Genomic DNA, 23,794 nt, shown 5'->3' with positions numbered 1-23,794 from the left:
CTCCCTGCATGGAGCCTGCTTCTCCCTCTGCCTGTGTCTCTGCCTCTCTCTTTTTCTCTCTGTCTCTCATGAATAAATACATAAAATCTTTAAAACAAACAAACAAATATCTTAAGGAACAGAATGAAACAATTCTGCTATATCTAAAACTAGCGAATATATGGACCACAATATCAACTATGAACAGAAATTACAGAGAAGCATATTACATATCAAACTAAAGTAAAAAAAGTGACCAAATGATAGGAGGAATTTAAATTTTGTTCAGAATATTAAACACGATGCTGTTCATAAAAATCTCTGAAAAATATTTGATTACCCCCTGGATATGGGGTTGGTTTGTTGGGTTTTTTTTCTATTGTCATATAATCTGTAAAATCCTGTTTCTACAATCCCCATTTTATGAGAAATATTATTTTCATGTGATAAAAACAACATAAAGGAGACTTATTACTAGTTTTTAATTTTTTCTTAATTTATTCTCGGAGATATATTTTTTTTTTAAAGATTTTTTTTTTAATTTGTTATTTATTTATGATAGTCACGGAGAGAGAGAGAGAGAGAGGCAGAGACATAGGCAGAGGGAGAAGCAGGCTCCATGCACCAGGAGCCTGATGTGGGATTCGATCCCAGGTCTCCAGGATCGCGCCCTGGGCCAAAGGCAGGCGCCAAACCGCTGCGCCACCCAGGGATCCCTATTCTCGGAGATATATATACACATAGTATAAATATTATATATTTACATGTATAAATACATATGTGACATTTAATAATAAACATATATATAACATTTCCTTTTCAGTGCTTAATATTTAAAAATGAGCATTGAACTTTTGATAGTTCTTGGGTATTTTGTGTGGGTTTATTTGTGGGGTTTTTTTTGGGGGGGGTTACCTCTTCAACAGATAGATTCATGTCCCAAACCTTTCCATGGACTTTCACATTATTTCATGAGACAATGCTTTCTCAGTGACATTGGTGGAGAGCTGATCAAAATAGTAGAAGGATAAGCTATCTGGCCCTTAGACAAAAGCCATGCCAGGACTGAACTACCTAAAGATCTTCTCTGGGAATATGTCTTAACATTGTCAAGAATGTGTGCAGGAAAGTATTTAATATTTTAAATAATACATTTTATATGTCAAGATGATAATTTTAAATAGTGGCAAAGCAGTTGCCTCAAAATTTAATATTATTTTACCTTACTCATCACTAATTAAACCACAGATTTTTCTGCAAGAAGCTACTTCTGATAAGTTCATCTATTTTATTTATCCAGTATCTTGTATGTCTAAAATCCTCCACTTAAGACACAAATAAGCAAATAGCTATTCAGGAGAAAAGAGCAGAATAAAAACATAACTGATCATTTAAATGATTATGCTGACACACATGGAAACACACATAACCACACACATACATGATACATTCTCAGTTTTAGAGGTGCCTGTATGCTTCCATTATATTATTTTCATAATTTGCTACTATGCAAATCAGCAGTGTATTTACATTAAATTTATTTTGAAACAGAAGAACGTCCACAAAACCATAACACAAAATCTATATCCTCAGATGTTAACATTTAATAGGATGGCAGTATGAAACAATTAAAAAAAAATCAGTACAATATTGTTAAATGCCATGCTATATGATTACTCCCAGAATTAATGATTCCATGGACCTGTTAAGTCTGCTTCTGTCCCCAAGTAAAGTAGAAATAGACACAGTTGACTGTCTGGGCTTTAATGCCACTTCTGGCACCTTCTAGATGGATATACTTATATGTGACACTCCACTGAGCTTTAGTTTCTTCATTTGTAAAATGGAGCTGATAACAGTACTTCCTTCACAGGGTTATGTAAAAACTAAGAGAAAGTACAGTGTTTATAACAGTAACTGGGAAAAAACAAGAATATAAATATTAGCCTTACAACAAAATAACTCATTAATTCATTCACCAAAAAGCCATAAAAATTGCTATCTACTATCACCATAGTTTCATATACAAAAAGAAAGCATTCTTACTAAATTGAAAAATATAATTTCACTCTGGATCAACAAAAACTTCATCATAAACCAGAACCAGTCTATGACCAGTATTTGGCAATGTCCTTTAAAACCTATAAACAGGGATGCCTGGGTGGTTCAGTGGTTGAGCGTCTGCCTTCGGCTCAGGACATGATCCTGGAGTTCTAGGATCGAGTTCCGCATCAGGCTCCTGCAAGGAGCCTGCTTCTCCTGCCTCTGCCTGTGTCTCTGTCTCGCTCTGTGTCTCTCATGAATAAATAAATAAATAAAATTTTTAAAAATAAATAGAATAAAACCTATAAACATTACTGACTTAGAAGAAAAGAAAATCAATGGAGTTTGAAATTATTAAGGACGCTTCAATGGGAAAATGTAACATGAGATGAGATTGGATACCTGGATATAATCTGGCTAGACATAAGGAAGAGCATCTACATTTTTCTCTGGAGATACCTAGGAAGGATGTTCTTTATTTTTTCTGGGAGATATTCTAGTATTATTTGAAACACTACTTCTCTTCAAGCCATGGTAATATTGATTATATTAATATATTTCAACCTTTTCCAAAACAATCAGAATATTTATCACTCCAAGTGGTAACTTTCAGATTTTAAGGATAATAGTTTTAGAGACTTTTATCTTCCTATGAAAACGACGACAGGCATTTCCTTACTAGTGGTGCCTAAACACTATTTGTGAAAAGTACCCATTTATGGCAAACTGAAAAGGACCGAGTACTCTGAATCTTAAAGCAAAATATCTGTTCATAGTAATTATGATGTAATTGCAATGATTGTCAAATGTTTCCTCTGGATGGTGTTACATGTTTATTGATGTCAATAGATTATTACTGACTTGGCATTACACTCAAGGGCTGAAGGTATGGCTTAGCTCTTCTTTAATATCACACTCTATTCATTACCAAACAATTCACTTAAAGAGACTTTTGATCTCAGTCTTCATATTTTTTCCTTTTTAAACTGTCCCAGCCATAGCTTTTTATATGGTCAACTCTTAGCTTATAAAAGAAAAATATTGTGAAGGTTTTTCACTGAGAAAAAAACTATATAACTTCTGTGCCCCGAATATGCTAAGCACTTTCTGTCTTGCCCTCTTGTATTATAGCAATACATTTTGATTTAAATTATGACGAATTATAATCAGCAACCAAAATAATTTATTTTTTCTATTTCTTGAGCATCCTAAATAGCATTCTTAGCATGTTTTTTTCCCAGTAATAAGCAAGAACAAGTTCTAATGAAATGAAGTGAAAATGCCTGATTTTTATAAATCTTACAGAGGCAGAATAGTGTGTATAATGGAGTATTACAGGGAAGCATGAGTTATGTAGATGGATGCATGTTCCAAACAAGGTTTTCAGCTTACTGGCTAGCTAGGACACCTCAAACCAGTCACGGAAACCAGTGGCTCCCACAATGTGGTCCCAGATCAAGGGGATCATTGGCACTTGGGAAGCTGTTAGAAATTCAAATTCTCAGGTCCACCTCCAGACCTCTTAAACAAGAAACTCTGGGGGTGAGATGCAGCAATCTGTGTTTTATAAAGTCCTTCAGGTGATTCGGATCCATGCTCAATTTTGAGAAACACTGACTCAAAAGGCTGAGACTCCCTTTTCTCTGGTTTAAGATGGTTTTCCTAAAACCAACCTCGCAAAACCAGAGAGGTAAATACTTCACGGGAAAGAACTCTGGCTCTCATGCAGTGACATTTTATCAACATTATACTTTTTTTTTTTTTTTTTTAAATCAAGGGTCAAAATTAAGGGGAATAAGGACTTCAAAATGATGTGCTACTGCCACAGGCTGGGGCTGAAATTTGCTTACTGCCAGCAGTGGGCTGGGCACCAAAATAGGCCTCTGGCTGAAGGGAAGGCCCTCGAGATTTGGCCACTGCCATCTAAGTGGGCAAAATGCCCCAGAGGTAATATTTTATCCCCATATAAACGAAGGCCACGTTAGGCTTTGATAGTGACAAACGATAGTATGAGGAGAATAAACACTGATCTTTTAGGTCTCAAAGACACTGGATTCTTATTCCCACTTAACTCTCCCCAGAGTAAAGGCATGGGGAATTCTCCTAATTGACGTCAGCTGCTGTAAGGGAAGGAATGCCATGACCTTAAACTTGGCTACTGGTCCACTCTCACATCCAGGAACAAAGCCAGAGGGTTCTCCTGGCAACTGCCTGACATGCTAAATGGCAGGCACAGCCACTGAGGGAATCCTTTGCTGCCCCAGGGACAAATCCCCCCCTGCAGGAAACAGACAAACTCGAGAGATTAGCAGTTTGCCCAACTGATGCTGGCGGATCCCCTCCGCCCAGAGAGCAGAAAATGAGTTTTAAATCACTCTATTCAAAACCCTAAGCTTCTGGTCTGCTTTTGCTTTATAAATGAGGAGAACGTTCTCTGCTAAGTCAAAGAGAAAACAGGAAAGTATGAAAACTTCAAGGAAAAACGGAGTAAATCAGGTCCTTGCATAAACTACCCTATTCAAAAAGTCTTTAGTAGACACTGATTTTTAAATGTATCAACTATCCGATGGCTTAAGATTAGTATTAACTGTCATTTTTTTAAAAGACCTGTAATCAAAATCATATCCAAATCTCCTATCCTGCCAAAGGCATCATCTTGACCTCCTTGGGAGAGTGTGAGACGTTCCTAACCAAAGTGTCTTCCAAAATTCCTTCCCATTCCATTCCACTCAGCTCTTCCAGGATGTGATTCTAGTCACAGACTTGATTATGTAACTCCCTGATCAAAGACCCTTAGACTCTCCAGTGGCTGTAGAACAATATGGGAATGTTTCAGTGCTGCCTGTGAAAGACTCCAATCCAACCCGGACCTTCCAACCTCAGTCTCAATGTAAAGAGACTCACCCCTCACCCCCTCACCCCTCACACCCTTCTGAGACCCTGGCTTCCCACAGCAAACCTCCAAAACCATGTCTTACCACTTTACAAAAACAAAAACGAAAACAAAAAACAATGGTGCCTTTAACATGCTGTTGTCTCTGCTGAGAATATCCTTCACATAGTAAAATTTTACTTCTCAGATGTGATCCAGTTCAAATACCACGAAATCTGTCAAAACTTTCTTGGCTTCCCTGCATTCCTTTTTCTGAGTTCCCACACTAAGTTCATAGGTGCCTTCATTACAGTTCTTAACAAATTATATAGTAATGATCTGTTTTTGTGTCTGACTCTCTGACTAGATCTGGAGTATTCTGGCCAAGGACTCCACCTTTGTGCTTATCATCCACAGTTCCTAAACTTCTAAAGGGGTTCTCAATCCCTAATATAGACAGCTACGATCTCAGCTATTTAATAGTTTCTTTCACTCAAAGATAGAAAACAATGATCAGTGAGCACTGTCAGGAAAATCTTAGCCATTTAGAAGATAGGAAAGCTTTTGGATTTAAATTCGCTATAGCTATTTGGATACTTCTTAATTTGCTTGAATAAATCTAGATCATACCTTGTAATTTAATCAATAGGTTTTTAAGATTTTATTTATTTATTTATGAAAGACACAGAGAGAGAGACAGAGACATAGGCAGAGGGAGAAGCAGGCTCCCTGAAGGGAGCCCGATACGGATGGGACTCCATCCCAGGACCCCAGGATCACACCCTGAGCAGAAGGCAGACACTCAACCACTGAGCCACTCAAGCGTTCCCTTAATCAATAGTTTGATGTACATCTCTTTGGCCAAAATATCTGTTGTCCTTATTCTTTTCTGAGGCCTCAGAGAGCAGAGACCAGATCTTATTCATCTGTGTATAACCCACACCACCTGTACAAGGTAAATGTTAATAAGTATTCATTACATTGATTTCCCAAAAGGAACTGTATCTTAGTTCTGGCTGCTTCAACAGAATGCTATAGATGAGTACATTTAACAAACATTTCTCACAGTTCTGGAGGCTGGAAAGTCCAAGATCAAGGTTCTGGCATATATTCAGTGTTTGATGAGGACTCTATTTCAGTTTTTGGATGGCCACCTTCTTACTGTACCCTCGGGTGGAGGATGGAGAGAGAGCTCTCATCTCTTCCTCTATTCACACAAGCACTAATCCCATTTTTGGGGCTCCACTCTCAAAAACTCATCTAAACCTAGTTACTTCTCCAAGGCCCACCTCCAAATGCTGTCATATAGGGGATTAGTGCATCCACACTTGAATATTGGGGTGGGGTGGGGGGGCACGAATATTCAGTCCATAGCAAGTTGCTACATTGATATCTGGCTGCATGTTTTAATGTTCCTTTGTATGTTATAAGTAAACAAAGATAAATTCAACTGATTTCCAAAAAAGAATCAAAGGAGGAAAATACTTTCCTTCAACAAAGAAACACATTTTTCATATTAAATCTCTGGAAGAGCCACTATTCTTTTTTTTTAAATATTTTATTTATTTATTCATGAGAGACACATAGAGAGAGAGAAAGGGGGAGAGAGAGAGAGAGAGGCAGAGACACAGGCAGAGGGAGAAGCAGGCTCCATGCAGGGAGCCCGACATGGGACTTGATCCCAGGTCTCCAGGATCACGCCCTGGGCCAAAGGCAGCACTAAATCGCTGAGCCACCTGGGCTGCCCAAGAGCCACTATTCTAATCAGGCAAATTACTTTACAGAAAAGGGCAAAATATGCCTCATACCTCCATTGTTTTGATTGTGGAACCGTGGCTAATTTTCGCCTCTACTCTCCTGGAGAAGGTTACTGGTTTACCTAAACACACCTCCAGGAGGACATGGTGCACAGTCCTTTATCTCCTCCACAGGGACACATGCAAAGGGCCAGGTTGGGACTAGACAGCTTCCTGGTTCTTCTTCCCCAAAATAAAATGTACCGAATTTGAAGGGCAAAGAAGATCCTAAAAAATATTAACCTTTTACTACTTTATAAACACTTTAGCTGGGGAAGGTGATTTGAGCAGCTTTGTACATTTAAACATTAAAGACCTGCTAAAGGAATGCGATGATGTCCAGATTTCAGAAAACTAGAATACTAATTTCTAGTTTTTTCTCAAAGTGGGGACAAACCATAGAACTGATGTTAGCATGAATTTTTTCTAAACATTTGTGAGTGAAACATTTTTATGAATAAAAATTAGGAGTGGGGAAGACTAGAGGGAAAGGAGGGGAAGGCTTTTGTATATAATTACAAAATATTTGCCATTTGTTTCATTCTGAAAGTTTATATATCTATTTCTCTTAAAGGTGAATTCCACATAAGTTGCTGGTCAGTTTCTGCCAGGACTCACTCGCTTCACCATTTTCAGAAATCTCACGTATTTCTTTTCTTTTTCTTTTTTTTTAAGATTTTATTTATTTATTATTCATGAGAGACACAGAGAGAGGGGCAGAGATGCAGGCAAAGGGAGAAGCAGGCTCCCCGCAAGAAGCCTGATGCAGGACTCAATTCCAGGACCCCAGGATCACAACTTGAGCCAAACACAGACACTCAAGCACTGAGCCACCCAGTTGTCCATCTCACATATTTCTAATACCACTTGAATACCACCATGTTGTCAGGCTTCAGGCTTTTCCCGCTACATTAAAAGTCCTTGCTTCTTTCCTCTTAGTCTTTTTCACAGGTTTGCATTTGTATATTATATCCATTATTCTCATTTATATATTTTATATATATATAATTTGAATATTATGTAAAATAATATCTATATTATTTTTCTTCTTCCCTTCTTCTTCTACTTCTTTCTTCTTCCTCTTCTTCCTTCTCCTCTGAATTAAGTTTTCCATCTTTCCTAACTGTGGAGTTCTGAACTACATAAAGAATACTCTATGCTGAAGATTTTTAAGTGTAAACTATACCTTTTATTGCATACCCCAGTATCAGCAATAAAAGTACAACCTTACTGATTCAGTCATTTAAGCAGCAGATATTTTACATTTAAAAATCCATGGGGCACTGTGTAGCTCAGTTGGTTAAGCCTCCAACTCTTGATTTTGGCTCAGGTCATGATGTTAGGGTTGTGAGATGGAGCCCTGGATCCTGTCAGGCTCCATACTCAGCAGGGTGTCTGCTTGGGATTGTCTCTCTCCTTCTCCCCCCATCCCTGCCTGGTGTCTCTCTCTCTCTCTCTCTTCTCTCTCTCTCTCTCTCTCTCAAAATAAATAAATACATATATACATATATACATACATACATACACATGACACTGCTGGTTCAGATTCTTATAGGAAGTATCCTGAAATAAAAGGAATTGTAATATGCTCTGATCAGTGTATACTGCTTTCATTTTCCATTTCTGCATGTTTCAGCTTTTGCTTAGAAACTCATGAATTGGGATATGAAGCTATAAATTTAACTTTCTGCTGAATTAGATGCAAAAAGTTTTTTCTTTTTCCCTTTTACCCAAATGTTAAAATATTTTTTTCTATCCCCTTTGTCACTATGATTCCATACCCCTATATTCCCAGAAAAGAGGAAAAGGGATCACTACAATGGAATCTACTAGAGGTTCCTTGGGATCCTGCCTTTGTTATGAAATATAAACACTTCTCTAGAGAAAGATTTTTCCTGCCTGGATTATATTTCACTAGTGCTACATATTCTGTGATGTCTCCATAGCTGCTTCTGTCAGTATCTAAAAGGCTTTGGGTTTTTCTCCACCAGGAAAGCTATGCATAATTGGGTCCTGATCTCCAAAGTCTCTTCATAGCTACATCCCAAACTTTGCCAAACTGTCAGCTGGTATCTCACTAGAAAGAACCAAGTGTGATCAGTATTGAACATGGGGGCAATTAGTCCATGGACTCCAGATTTCTGGGGTAAAACATCCTAAGCCTGACTCTTTCAGAATCTTCTCTATGTGTTCTTAGAGAAGAACAATCAAACAGAAGAGCTGACTGCATCCCAGGAAATACATTGCCCTAAATATATATTTTACATGTCTCTTTAAGTTATAATTATCACCTCCATTACCACCTACTGGGCTCATTAGTGAACTTACCATGAATTCTTCATTGCACGTCACACATTATCATGTGAAGTAAAGAAAAAATAAACTCAAAATATCAAGCCATTCATTCTTAACAAAAACAAATAAGCTTAATGATAAAGATGTCATTTAAATCTAGTATTTTACCATTAATTTATAAATGGAATTTATAGTCCATTTTTAAAGTAGGTTTTTGTTTTGTTTTTTAAGATTTTATTTATTTATTCATGAGAGACACAGAGACAGAGAGAGAGGGAGACAGAGAGAAAGAGGCAGAGACATAGGCAGAGGGTAGAAGCAGGTTCTATGCATCTGTTCCCCCGATGTGGGACTCAATCCTAGGACTCCAGGATCACACCCTGAGCCAAAGGCAGACACTCAACTGCTGAGCCACCCAGGCATCACTAAAATAGGTTTTTGGTTTTGTTTTGTTTGTTTTCTTGTTTTTTGCTGGTGGCTTCCAAAGTAGTATTTAAATACTAAGAATATTTAGTATTTTATTATCTAAGAAATTAAAGCATGTTCACATGTGTTTTGTCTTGTTTTTTCACAGTGTCTATGAGTTGGAGATAATAAAGCATGACTCCATTTTAACACATGGAAAATGGGGTTCACAGTGATATATACAGAGTAAATCCATGGGTTGATTTGCTTACCACTGGCCAAAACTGAGTTAACACTACTAGAGCTAATTTCTCCTGCTGCCTGGGCCCAAACACATTCATTATAATTATTATTATTTACTGAATTACAAACAAGAAAAATTGTATTGCCAACCAAAAATAAAACATCAAGAAGGTCAATTTCTTTGGAATAAGAACCATTAGAGATAATTTGACCAAGGAAGGTCTGGTCTGGTATTCTAGAGAGCTGCTTTTTCTCTTAATAGTAACACTCAAATATACCTTTGAAGGCCAATCATGTAAGTTAACAAGACAGAAGCAATCAGTAGTATATGTGAAATATTTTAAAATATCCCCTTTATTTTGAAAAGGACAATATTCTTTGTTGATTCTTTTTCCTTTACGAGAATGATAATAATAAAGGAGAAAACAAATGTTTTTCAGCTTCTCAAAAAAAAAAGAAAACCTACAAGTTTAGCAAACTGCACAAAGGATAGATCAAAAGTCTCAATATTTGACCCTCTACAACATTTTTCTTGGACAAGATTAAATTTTGATGGACTAAGAGAAGTTACACTTATGCAAAATATATATCCGCCTATAAGAAGTAACAGAGGAAAAAACCTCAAAGTGAAGACATTTTCTAGGCACAAAATACTATAGGAAGGCAGAAATTTGGCCTCTAACTAAACTTCAATGGTTCACAAACCTGAATGTGCATTGGAATCTCCTAGAGGACTTGATGAAACAGACGTGGCCTCTCCCCAGGGAACATGATTCAGTCATTCAGGGAAGGGCTAAGAATTTACATTTTAACAAATTTCCAAAGAATGAGATGATAAAGCTAGTCTGGGGACATTTTGAGAACCACTGCTTTACCTCAGTCACTTAACCACTGTGAAAGTCTCAGTGTAACTTGTCCAATCCTCCCCACAATGAATGTTTTGTGTCCTCTGTGCCAGTTAGTATTTCTATCAACAAACACGATCACTTCCAAAGCAAAGTATTACTTCAGAGTATCTTCATCACCTCAGAGTTGTACACTTTTAGAGCATCACAATCTTATAGATATTCAATATGTGAAATAAAAAATATTGTTATATGTGTATAATAGTTTTAGAGTCCTTAATGTACAGATTTGACAGTGAAAGAGTAAGATGAAAAAGGTATTTGAAGACTCACTGGTATCTAGGAATTTCTGATTTGATGTTAACAACAAAGCATGGGTACAAGTGGGAATCTCCATCCTCAGGACTTACCTGTGACCGGTGCATCAATATCCAGCAAATTTTTTTCCTGTCGGAGAATTGAAGCCCCTTCTGTTATTATTCTCAATGCAACACTCTCTTCCAGCCTGCCCTCCTTCATGAGATGTGCCTTTAAGATATCCACACGAGGTTTCCCATCGTTATCAAACACTTCTTTTGCTGTAAGCCGGTGACTTGGAGGAAATGGGACAGCTGAAAAAGGAAAAGTCAAATCACTACATTAGCTAAACCCAACTAAAATTGAATAATAATCACTAAATATTTCTATCACTAATGACCTAGTATTTTAAAAGTTCCCACATTAAAATAAAATCAAGGGCTATCCAGAAGTAAAGACTGCCTTCTTTCTTTGATTCTAGATGTAATTTGATTGCTGAAAGGAAATTTACGTTTCTTATTCACCCAGTACCTATCTCTTACATCTAGAAGATCCTGATTAAAAGAATAAAGAAAAAAGAGAGAGAGAGATATTGTTAGGCAATAATCAGTTCAACAAAAGAAAACAGTTTGTATACATCCAACCATAACTAACTCGCGAGAAGATGTTTCTCCACTGGAAAAAGGTCTGCCAGACCAGATTTACTCCTCTAACTAAAGTCACACCTCTGAGTAAACTGACGGACTCACTGTTTAAGAAGACAGCAGGAATCTGAGAGCAAAAAAGGCAAAAATACACTGAATATTAAACAGGAAATCAGGATTCGTGTGTACATATAACAAAGGAACATCTTGAGAACAGTAAAGGACAATATGGTGTCAGGGAAGAGACAAAGATATTTAGGAGTATGATATGACAAACTCAACTTACCACTCAGAACCAGAACCAACCATTCTTTCTTTCACCCACACCCTAATAATTTAACAGTAAGAAGCTCTCTTGTAGCTACCAGCATTCTTTACATTTGTGAGTACATTTGTTCACTCATTCAGCTGAAGGACATTCACTAAACTTCTACAATGTGCCAAGATATCCAAAGGTCCATGGTTAGAGATGGTATCATAAAGGTCAAATTTCTGATAAATGGACCATAAGCCCCTTCAGTGAGGGTAAGTCATTATCTATTTTACACAAAGATTCATTACTGGAATAATGGAACAACTCAGATCTATCAGAAATATCTAGAAGGACGAAGGACCATACACAGTTTCATGAAATTTTCATTTGCCATGTGCATTATGCCATGTGCATAAGAACATCTCCATATGACATATGACATATGACATATGACATATGACAGTTCCTTTTTTAAGAAGAACACTTAATTTTAAGGAATAAACCTAGCTCCCTAACTTGCTAAAAGTGTCTCTCAAAGAAGCAAGATTTACAGTAGAGCTATAGCAAGAAATTCTGTGTAATCTAATAGCATAGATTGCTATCCAAGAGAAATCATAAGTACTTAAAAGAAAAGAAAAATCAGGAAGTGAACCTGTGCTAATGGATGCAACTTGATTATCTTAATACCCCCAGTATGTCTATTTAACTCTGCTGCCAAAATGAAGTGGCATGAGGCTTCTGTGGTCAGATGAGCCTGGGTGCAAGCCTGGCTTTGCATGCTCACCAGTTTTATGACCTTGGGCGAGTGAAATAACCTCTTTTGGTTTCAGTTACCTCACCTGTAGATTGGGGATTACATCTATATGAGCACTGTTATAATAACTAAGGTACATAGTAATATCTGTAGTTAACATTTATAGAGTGTTTACTTTATGCCAAGTATTGTTTGGGTAATAAAGTCAGACACAACAGTAAAGCTGTAAGATGAGTAAGACATATGTACATGTGTTTACATATCAATGTTCTTAGTCCTCACAGCACAACTGTGGGGGAGAAACATGAAGCTTAAACTTATTAAGCACTTTGCCCAAGACAATCACCTATCAATTTATATGTTGACCCAGCGAGTATAAACTCCAGCAGTGTGATGCCCAAATACCTGTGTCAACAACTATACTACACTGCTTCTCAAAAAGTACTTAAGACAGTGCCTAATAACTGTAAAGTCATGAGAAGATCATTTTTTAGAACTGCAATTCTAACAAATACTGAGAGGTGTTTCTTATGAAGACTGCTTTTATTTTCAAAAATTACTTTGGGCAGCTTTTAGTAGAACAGATAGATAACACAAAACCATGATGTAAATTAAAACACAAAAGATGTAATACCAAAGCATAGTGTACTATAAGAGCAAGTGCAAGAATTAAACAAGAAGCAGGAAAAAAGAGGAATTTAGGTCGTTAGGCATTTGGGCATAATTTTGTTCATTTTGGCCACATTTTTTTTTTTTTAAGTGGGTCTTTATGTTTGGTTTGAAATTAGAAAATATCTTACCTGGTAACTTCTCAAAATCCCTCAGACACAGGTTGGCGAAGGGAAAGGAAGAAACTTCTAAAGGAAGGTAGAGGCAAAGATCTGATATTTTTTTTTTTTTTTTTTTTTTTTTGGTGATTTCCTAAGATGAGATGAGAGTTGGACTACTGTGAACGTTTAAGTGACTCTGAAAAACTGTGAGGCAAGAATCATAGGAGCACAGAGGGTAGGAGGCTAGTTTACTGTCAGGCATATAAAAGCAGGGGTCTCTGCCATCCATGAACTAGATGGCCTCATTAAACTTAGGAAAGATCAAAGGGAGCTCCTGGGTGGCTCAATGGTTGAGTCTGCCTTTGGTTTGGGTTGTGATCCTGGGGTCCTGGGATAGAGTCTTGCATCAGGCTCCCCGCAGGGAGCCTGCTTCTCCCTCTGCCTATGTCTCTGCCTCTCTCTCTCTGTGTCTCTCATGAATAAATAAATAAAATCTTAAGAAAAAAAAAAAAAAAGAAAGGTCAAAGGGTTAAACCTGAAAGACCTAAAGCATTTAAGAAGGTTGAGAGGCAAAAGGAGAGCACCCAGAGAGGCATCACCTTCATGAATTATACTTTCTCCAAGTCCCTATGCTCTCTCCAACGCCAAGATCACTGCAGTAACAGATGTTTCCTCTTTGATGCCAATCTTTTACCTTCCAGTAATTGCTAATCCTAGGTAACTGGCTAAGGTGAAGCCACCTGCTCTGACATAGAGGAGTTGGTTCCAAATAAACAGAAGCAAAAAGAGAGGAAAAAGGCCAACCAGAAGGCTCTAGTTCCAGCTGGATGATAGGGACACTGGTGAGATGGGGCCCTTTAACCGGTTAAACAGATGGTAAGGCCCCCAGGGAACCAAGATGCGCAAGTGATGATGCCGAAGTTGGAATGCACAGATGCTGTAAGCCAGAGAAAAGTTTTCTGGGACAAAAATAAGAGTGGGCTAATATTTGTGTGCCTGTGCACCCTACCCTCTGGCTTCATAAGCCTTACAAAGGTCACATTTATTTGCTTCCTCTGTTCACCTAGAATTCTACATGCAGACGTGTGACAAATATGGAGCAAAAATACAATGTACATAGAAAACATGTCTTTCATTAACTCGTAAAAATGGCTACATTTGATATAATGAAATTGGGTTTTCCCTCCCCTCCATTGCTTTGAGTATTACAAGCTGCTTTCATTGCTACATGAGCATGCCAGGACTGAAGTAGTTAAGTTTGTGCATGCTAATAAAATTTAGAAATATCTGTTGGTATTTGGCGGACTCTTCCAAAAACAATTTTCTTATAATTGCCTCCTAAGTATGGACTATGGTGTTGTAATAATGTACTTAGAAGTATCCTGAAAGTAGAGATAAACCCTCTCAGCTTTCTCCACTTTACAACTGTCATTCAATGTCACTCTTTTTTCCTCAAAGTAGCTAAAATTTTGGATAAATATGTCCTCAACTTACTACAAAGATAAAGCATACTGACAGCTCTAAAGGCAATATACTGGACCAGGATAGAGTTTCCCATGTCATTGACTGTGGAAATCTGGCAGAGACGGATTTCCAATGAATAAGATAAGACCTTGTGTTTTTATTTACTATTTGTTGACACCACGAGAGAGTTCATCTACTTGATACAGAGAAAGGTTACTAATCTGGGAACCAAAATCACATGTATCCGATATTGGCATCTATATAATGATTACTGAAGTTGTCAATTATTCATCCATCAGAGAGAAACACATTTCAAGTCAGAAAAGCCCAGGAGCCAGAGTAATTCTAGCTTTGGGTTCTGTTTTTTTTTTTTTTCTTTTCTTTTCTTTTCTTTTCTTTTCTTTTCTTTCTTTCTTTTAAGATTTTATTTATTTATTCATGATAGTCACAGAGAGAGAGAGAGAGAGAGAGGCAGAGACACAGGCAGAGGGAGAAGCAGGCTCCATGCACCGGGAGCCCGACGTGGGCTTCGATCCCGGGTCTCCAGGATCGCGCCCTGGGCCAAAGGCAGGCGCCAAACTGCTGTGCCACCCAGGGATCCCCTGGCTCTGGGTTCTGGCTGACAATGGGGGCCATACCTCTGAAAGAGTCAAGGGGTCTCCTCCTGTGATTTGGGCTAAATCAGTTTTAGATGACCGCTATGTGCCTCAATAGCCATAAGTCATCTGCTTTTACTCAGAGGTAGATCTAGGAATCTAGGTAGATCAGAGGAATCTAAAGATTCCTCAAATCTGAGCATACCTGCTGCCTGACCTCTTTCTGGAATAGTCTTATGAATGCTGACAAAAAAAGAAGCACGAATGAAGAAAACACTTAGCCTAGGGGGTTTTTTGCAAACCCTTGTTTTGCTTTAATTTTTTTTTCTCAGAAAGAAAAAAATTTGCACCTAAAGTATATCCAAAGACAAAAGATCCGAAAGCAGCTCACTTGCCTCTCTTCTTCCCTATGATGAATGTCAGAGCATGCTCACAAAATCCTGGGGTCTTTGGGAGAAAATTAGAACTCTCTCAATTTAGACTCCTGACACTCTCATATTAAATAAGAAGGAACTGAAGTCCATGTAGAAGATAAATGGATTGTTCAGGATCACAGGATTAGTCATTGGCAAAACCAACATTAAATTTTAGGTCTCCTGGTTTGTATTTGAGCATCTTACCCTCTAAATCTGCTCTGTCCAATTGACTAGCTACATAGGACTGATGAACACTTGAAAAGTGGCTGGTCCAAACTGAGATGGGCTGTAAGCCTACAATGTACAATGGACTTAGAACATTTGATACAAGAAAAAAAAAAAAGCAAAATATCTCATTAATCTTTTTATGTTGATTACATATTGAAATAAGATTTAGGATATATTGGGCTAAATAATATTTATTAAAATTAATTTCACCTATTCCTCTTTATTTTTTAAAATGGATACTAGAACATTTAAAATTTCATAAATAGTTTGTACTAGATTATTACTGGACCATGATGCATCCTTCTCAAAAAGGAAATGAGAATAGGGAGAGTAGAAAGTATATTCTGGAATCTTTCTTCTTTTTCAACTTTAGCTTCTACAAAAAACTTGAAAGATACAAAACAGACATACAAAGATGTCTCAAAACTGACAGCACGTTAGAATCCCTTTTAAAAATAAATAATGCTGAGGTGCAACCTCTAGAAATTCTGATCTAACTTGTCTAGGAAAGGATCAGGGCAGTGACACACTTTTAAAACCCAGGATAAATTGATGTGAAGTCCAGATTAAGATTCGCTAATCTATACCATAAGGAAGGACATATAAAATACCAGGCAATTTAATTCCCACTCCCTAAACATGTTCCACAATGTCAATCAACCATAGCAGATGCATTGTCTTTGCAAGTCCAGACACTTTTATCCCATCCTTCTCTGTAATCAGAATGTGTACAGAAACAGCGCTTGTCCCATATTTCATGTTGACACTGTCTACACCAAGGCTGTCTAAGATACTTATGTTGGCACATGTTAAGAGAACATCTTAAGGATATTACATCATAAATCAACTTAAGGGGCATCTGGGTGGCTCAGTGGGTTAAGCATCTGCCTTCGGCTCAGGTCATGATCCCAGGGTCCTGGGACTAAGCCTCACATCAGCCTCCCTGCTCAGCAGAGAGTCTGCTTCTCCCTCTGCTTCTACCACTCTCTCTGCTTGTGCTCTCTTTCTCTCTCACTCTCTCTACCAAATAAATTAATAAAAAAAAAATTAAAACACACACATAATTTAAAATACATTCTGGGTGACTTCCATAAGCTGGCACTTCATTTTTCCCTCATGGACATTTGTATATGTCACTAACTACTATTCTAATCAAACCATATCATTCAACCAATCAACCAATCAATCAATCATCATGCGCCTAGAAAGCACCCACTATGCATTGTATTAAATGTGAGGCAGTGAGGAGGACCACGAAGAAGTGGGCAAGAGAAAACAAATATTAACAGATCCAGACTCTGAGGAGATTACCATGTGATATATATACAAAATATATATACAATTAGTCTTTGCTTGAAATACCTGGAAAAGCATGAAACTGCAACTCTAGCAAAATTTAAAGAAAATGGAAGACAATGCAATTAGTAAGGGGAAAAAAATGTCTATCTACTTAAAGCTCATGCCTGAATTCCTCTATAAAAAAGCTTTAGGTACAAACACACCTTTCTGCCATCTAAAGTATATAATAAATATCTCAATTTTTTAGGTGACTCCAGAAGATGATGTTCTGCCTTTAAGGTAAGTAATGAAAAATATAATATGCTAATTTTAAGATACAATATGCCAGCTACACAAAAGTAATTCCTATGTCAGTAAATAAAATTATTCTGAAAACTGATCCTGCTTCTGAATAAACAGTGAAGAGATAAGTGAACGGAAGTACTGTTGACTTTTCACTAAATTCTACTTGGGTTCTAACATTGGACAATTAGGTTTGGCTTATATTCTTATGGGTTTAAAAAATTCTTTCAGTACGGGGATATATGTTCATCCATGCACATAATGTCTATATGCAAAGATATACAAACCATGTTGTCTAGGAGAGACAGCTTAAAAATTAACCACAGCTAGCCTCTAAGAAACACTGTAGGAATTCATTTACTAGGGCCCTACTTATGCTACTCCTGTGGACATTCATCACTTGTTTGTTTGAAAATATCTGGCTTTCATTTTAGACATTAATGTCTGTCAAATTAAAATATGCTTGCCCATATGAAGTGTGGTTGAATATTAATCTTGTAAACAGAAACATCCGATCGCATTTAAACTAAAAAAAGAAAAAAATATTCACAGTAAATCTAAATCTGTAAATAAAACCCCAATTTATTACTCATTTTTTTTCCTACAGTTATGATGAGCTCCTCCATCCTTAGAGCAAAGACCTCCTTCCCTCCTCCTCTGAAACTACCACCCAGATCTTGAGCCTTAAAATGTATTCAGTTTTAGACACAGGATGTGTCCTGATCATTTCACTAGCAAATTGAATACTTCATTTGGTTTTCCTGAATGTTTCCATGCAAATATAATACAATGGTATTTTATATAACATCCCCAAAGTGTTAAGAAAAGGGCAGTATGATACTCGAAGAATTTATTAAAATAAGCCATCTTTTTCTCCACTGGCTTACATAATTTTTATTATACATAGCATTTTTGAAGTTAAATCTGAAATGTGCTACAAGCAATTCTTTAATAAAGATTGGACACTAATTAATTGAAAGATTTATTGTTCTAACTCCAAGAGATTTAATAATTAATTAGTGAAAATGAGTACCTTAACAGTTCAGAGCTTTTTTTATTACCTGAATTTCAAAATACTTTCCATTTAAATAGGCTTATTGATACATAGCTACTCTTTATCCTTTCTATGTACAGTTATTCTTGTTCTCTGGACACTGCATTCTTAAGTCTAAGGACTCAAGGACACAGGGATGGGTGACAGTCTATTACCCTTCCACATGTACAGTAATTCTATCACAAAACTCCTTTGAAGTTTTGATATTCTGGTTAGTTCATTTAATTACTAGAAAAATTGCAACTGGCTTACATAATAAATTATGTAATAATGATTCAACATGAGAAACAATTTGACGGAAGTTATATTTTAAGAATTTCAAAACATTTCAGCATTACTGAAAAGCTTAAATAAAATCTGATTTTTTGTTGTTAAAATAAAAAAGTTAAATGCCCAAGTCCAGTGCTTAACATGGTGGCCATGCCAATCAAAAATTACTTTATACATATACATGATTAAAACAAAATTATACTTGCTGGGTTTTAATATATGATATTGACTATCGAGATTAAATTACGAATTCTAATTTAATATTAAATATTTTAATTTAAATATTAAGTTAAATTACTTGAAAATTTTAAAAAAATAAAATTGAAGATGTGTCATTTTGTAAGAGTTTACTCTATATAATTTTTTAATTAAAAAAAATATAATCAGGGGATCCCTGGGTGGCTCAGAGGTTTAGCGCCTGCCTTCAGCCCAGGGTGTGATACTGGAGACCTGGGATCGAGTCCCACATCGGGCTCCCTGCATGGGGCCTGCTTCTCTCTCTGCCTGTGTCTCTGCCTCTCTCTCTCTCTCTGTATCTCTCATGAATAAATAATAATTAATAATAATTATAAATATTTATAAATATATATTATTTATATATTTGTAATTATTTATAATAAATAAATTATTTTTTAGAAAAAATATATATAATCAGTCATACTCAGTTATACTAACAGGTTCCCCAACTATATGTATTGGATCTCAGTATTAGATGAAGTGACTACAGCAATATTTTTAGCAAACGGCATTTACAGTAATCTCTAAATCTAAAATCTCTAATCTAAAAGCAAACTTACAGTAATGAATAAAATTCTATTCATTGAGATAAATTTAAGCAGAGGGCTTTTTATTTATTTACTTTTTTTTGCTTTTGCCTTGAACGTTTTCTTTTTCTCGAGAGAACTATGTCACAGGAGGAGATTAAAATCAAGAAACAAACAAGATACTATAAGACAATTTGAATTTATTTCCCAAGTGAGCAGGTCCCTTTGAACATGGTAATTTTCCCTGAGAAATGAAAAGTATCTAGGGATTATAAAACTTTATTTAACCCAAGTTATACTTTATCATTCAGAAATCCTCAACTCAATGGCCTAAGACAGGAACTATAAGCAAGGACCTTACCTATACTGGAGCTAAACTATTTGATTAGAAATTTTTTAATAAATGTAAACTTCAGAAAACTCTGTATTAAAAATAGCAAAACTTAGTTTTCAATTAAACTTGGAAGTTGATATGATAAATCAATCTATGCCCACACACAATTCTTTCAAATTCATCATTCAGCTCTAGATGCCCACACATTTTCTATGCCAACATGCCCACCCACGGTCCCCATCCCTGTGGTTAAAACACCTACAGGCATCAGAATAATTTTTTTTTTAATGAAAAGGCTTCCTCTTCTCTAAAAGGTCTTGAGGAAATGGCAAATCTATGTCCCAAATATCGAATAATGTAAATCTAAGTGACAATTTAAGGATATTACTGAGTTACCACTTTTTGCACATAAAGGATGATTGGTTTAAAATGATAAATCTGGCATACAGCCTTGTGTCTGTCTGCCGCAGCAAAGCAGAGATCAACATTTTGCCTCAGAGTCACCCTCTAGAGAGTCAAGGGTGGGAGCTAAAATCTCAGGTTTGTATTTAATTCCCCCCTGACCTGGCTCTGTGCTCCCTACTCCCTGTCGGCTCAATAGTGAAATATTAGGTCCTTTGGGCCTCTCCGTGTTTCAGTAATGCTTACACCAAATTACACTACTTGCTTCAGTCTGATGACCAGACCTGCTCTCATCCACTCTTTCTGGTCCACCATTTCTAAGAAACACTCACTCCCACAAATAATACAGAAGCATACAGTAGGACCCAGTTCTTAGTACCTCAAATGTGTGCTCTCCAAATCATAATCTTCACACATCTATTTAAATATTGGAATGTTTTAGTAACTACCACTGACAATTATATCCTCTGAAACTTCATTTTCATTTGTTTCATTTATCTTTAAAATGTACTTCTCAATTTTGATGTTAAATTAAACATGCATTTCTTAATCTATCAAATGGAAAATTGCTAATTTCATAATAAAACTGCCACAGACTGCATTTCCTTCCTTAATAAAGAGCCACACTTAAGGGAGATTTTCTACTCTTAAATATCTTGTACACATAAGAGAAATTCTCAAATAATTACAGAAACAATTATGTCAATTTCAAATTTACATTTAACACCAAATCTCTTTAAAGAAGTCAATCAATCATGACTACTCCAGAAACATCAGAATAATTAAGTAGAAAGATTGACAATAATTTCCACTGAAAGTCTAGTCCCGTACTGTTGCATATTGGTTGTTATGATTTCAAATCCACTTGTCTATGGCTTAATTGAAGTTGTTTTGAACTAAGGATGAATTTGTTCACATTGAGGAAACTGTTAGAATGTCGTCATCAACATCTGTTGGTGTCAGTAAACACTAAGTAGCTCATCTGTTGATGGGTGCCACTGGGGGCTTATCAATGAGAGCATAGGGAAGAGCTGCTATGATGTAATGGACATTTAAACATTAAATACCAAGAATTTGTGAGGACTTAGCAAGAGTATTCAGTTTGGGCAAGGGTACCCTTTGCTGATCTAAATAGCTCTCCACAGACCTTGGGCAGTGCTCACTTTAGCAGCGCTTATACAATGATTTGGGGGGTTAGCTTCTGCCATGGCAAGGTGACTCTTTGGTGGAGTGGTAAAAACCATGCAGGGCCCCTCTGAAGGAGATCATCTTGGCTGCCAACACCAACACCTTCATTTCCTAGCAACATGCTCTAGCAACAAGGGACTTCTGCTTTACCCTGGCAGCTGGACGTTAGCTCTTGGTTAGCTAAGCCAGCTCTTCAGAGAACCAACTCCTAGACAGTCATACGTCAACTAAATCTGGATTTTATTTCTTTCATCTCCCCTTAACCTGGAACAATAGTGTAATTAATCCGTCATTGGTTTAGAGTGTGTTATTTCTTTATTGGCTTATTAAGGGACATTATCCCATATGCTATCGGCTTGTGAAATATTACCATTATAAATTATATTTCCCGCAGTGAGCCTGTGTTAAATAAATTACTGGCAAAGACAATCTCACTCTCTGAGCATAATTTGCTTCAGCAAAACAGGTGCCTTGGCATTAATAGATATTCAATCAATGTATTTCTGAATGAATGAAAACAATGAATGGATTTTTTTCCTCCTTGCTGAGAATTTGGGGAAATTTTCTGTGATAATAGTATTAGTTTACAAAGAGAGAAAAAAATTGCCTTGTTCAGATCTAAAAGTATGTAATTATGAAAAGATAGTCAATAACCAAAATAACTCAGAAACTGAAACCTTCATTTAGTAAACATCTCTTTTGAAGTACTCATTACAGGAAAGAGACCATGGATGCCAGGTGGTGAGGTGGAGGTAGAGGCCACACTTCAAGATGAAACAGACACAGTCAAAAGTGAGCAATAGAAAAAAAAAAGTGCTAAATGTTCTTAATTCCATATGTGAATACAAGAGCATAGATAAAATCTGTAGTGATTTGTGATGTAAAATTGACCCAATAACAATAAAAATAGTATCGTCTGGGGACAAAAGTGCTTCAGTGCTTTTAAACTTATAAAGCACTATCCTGTGAAATTTCAGAAAGCAGCTCAAATATTTCCTTTAAAAAGAACATTTTTTTTAGTTTAAAAAATGCTAGTAGTATATATTTATTGAAGTACGCATCAGTAAAATAAAAAACTCATTTTAATTTTCAGATTTGGAATATCTGAGATTTATTAGACCAACACTTTCTCAGCATCCCTAAATGTCAGTAGTTCAGGAGGACAGAGTCCTCTTTTGCCCGCTTTTAACTACTTGCTTAATGACTATCACTACTATTCAGAAAGAATCCAAATCTTACTACTAGACACAAATAAAAAATATATTGTGAAATGCAGTTGTTGAAAATAGCTAAAACCTCACTTATCTAACTCCTTCTAAGCATGTACAGAATTACAGGACAATATGATTCCCATGACATATGACCTTGGGTTATGGTTCCCAAAGACATCCAAAAGCTTCACTTCCATAAATTATTCACTATCCAAGTAGGCATGACAGTGAGCCATGCAGGCAGAACTGAGATTGCTTTTCTTAGAGTTACATGTGCAGAATTCACAAGTGGCAGACAAGAAATAGAATATTTTTTATTACCCCATCATTTAAAGTCATTCCTTGCCTCAAATTACCACCCCAAAAGTAATTAGGATGAAAAGTAGAACTACTAGCAGATTAATACAAATGTAAGATACAGGACATGTCCAGTGAAAATTAATCACATATGCACACATGTGCGCACACACACATACCACAAATCAAATGGTGTCATACAGTGTGTGTCAATTTAACATGATTGTGTATATTTTTTATAAGGCCCTTGACAATGCTCCACTTCTTAACCAGCCACAGTAAAGTCACACACCCAGAGGTAATCGAAAATTGATCACTCACCACAAAATCTGTGCCTGTTATTTCATAGGAAAGGAATGGAGCCATTCTCACTACATAAATAGAAAAGAATGATGGCCCAGCAAAATTGAGGATGTGTGTTCAGTTCCATATTTTACAACAGCCCTTGGAGTTATCAGGGTACTTCTATAAATACTCATGATGGTATACAGTTGATCCTTGAACAACACAAGGATTAGGGGCATCAACACCCCAAGTGTTTGCAAATCTGCGTATAACTTTGACTCCAAAAAAATCTGCATATAACAATTAACTGCCATGCTAATAGCTCACTATTGAGTAGAAGGCCTACCAATAATATAAACGATCAATTAACACATACTTTGTATATTATATGTATTATATACCATATTCTTAAAGGGAGGTAGAGGACAGAAAAATTTATTATGAAAATCATAAGGAAGTGGGATGCCTGGGTGGCTCAGTCGGTTAAGCATCCAACTTTTGATTTCAG

General features: G+C 36.5%; 1 protein-coding gene across 1 annotated transcript in view; it reads right to left on the bottom strand.

Annotated features, from left to right (window-relative positions):
* PPP3CA (protein phosphatase 3 catalytic subunit alpha) overlaps positions 1–23,794 on the bottom strand; it is a 309,732-nt gene that overhangs the window by 150,418 nt on the left and 135,520 nt on the right. Inside the window, 1 exon segment of the mRNA NM_001197096.1 lies at positions 10,889–11,089. Within this exon segment, the coding sequence (NP_001184025.1) occupies positions 10,889–11,089 (201 nt within the window).

Source organism: Canis lupus, chromosome 32 (assembly GCF_011100685.1).
Source record: "Canis lupus familiaris isolate Mischka breed German Shepherd chromosome 32, alternate assembly UU_Cfam_GSD_1.0, whole genome shotgun sequence".
Classification (NCBI taxonomy): Eukaryota; Metazoa; Chordata; class Mammalia; order Carnivora; family Canidae; genus Canis; species Canis lupus.
The sequence above is the reverse complement of the archived record's forward strand: the minus strand, read 5'-3'. Positions and strand labels throughout refer to the sequence as shown.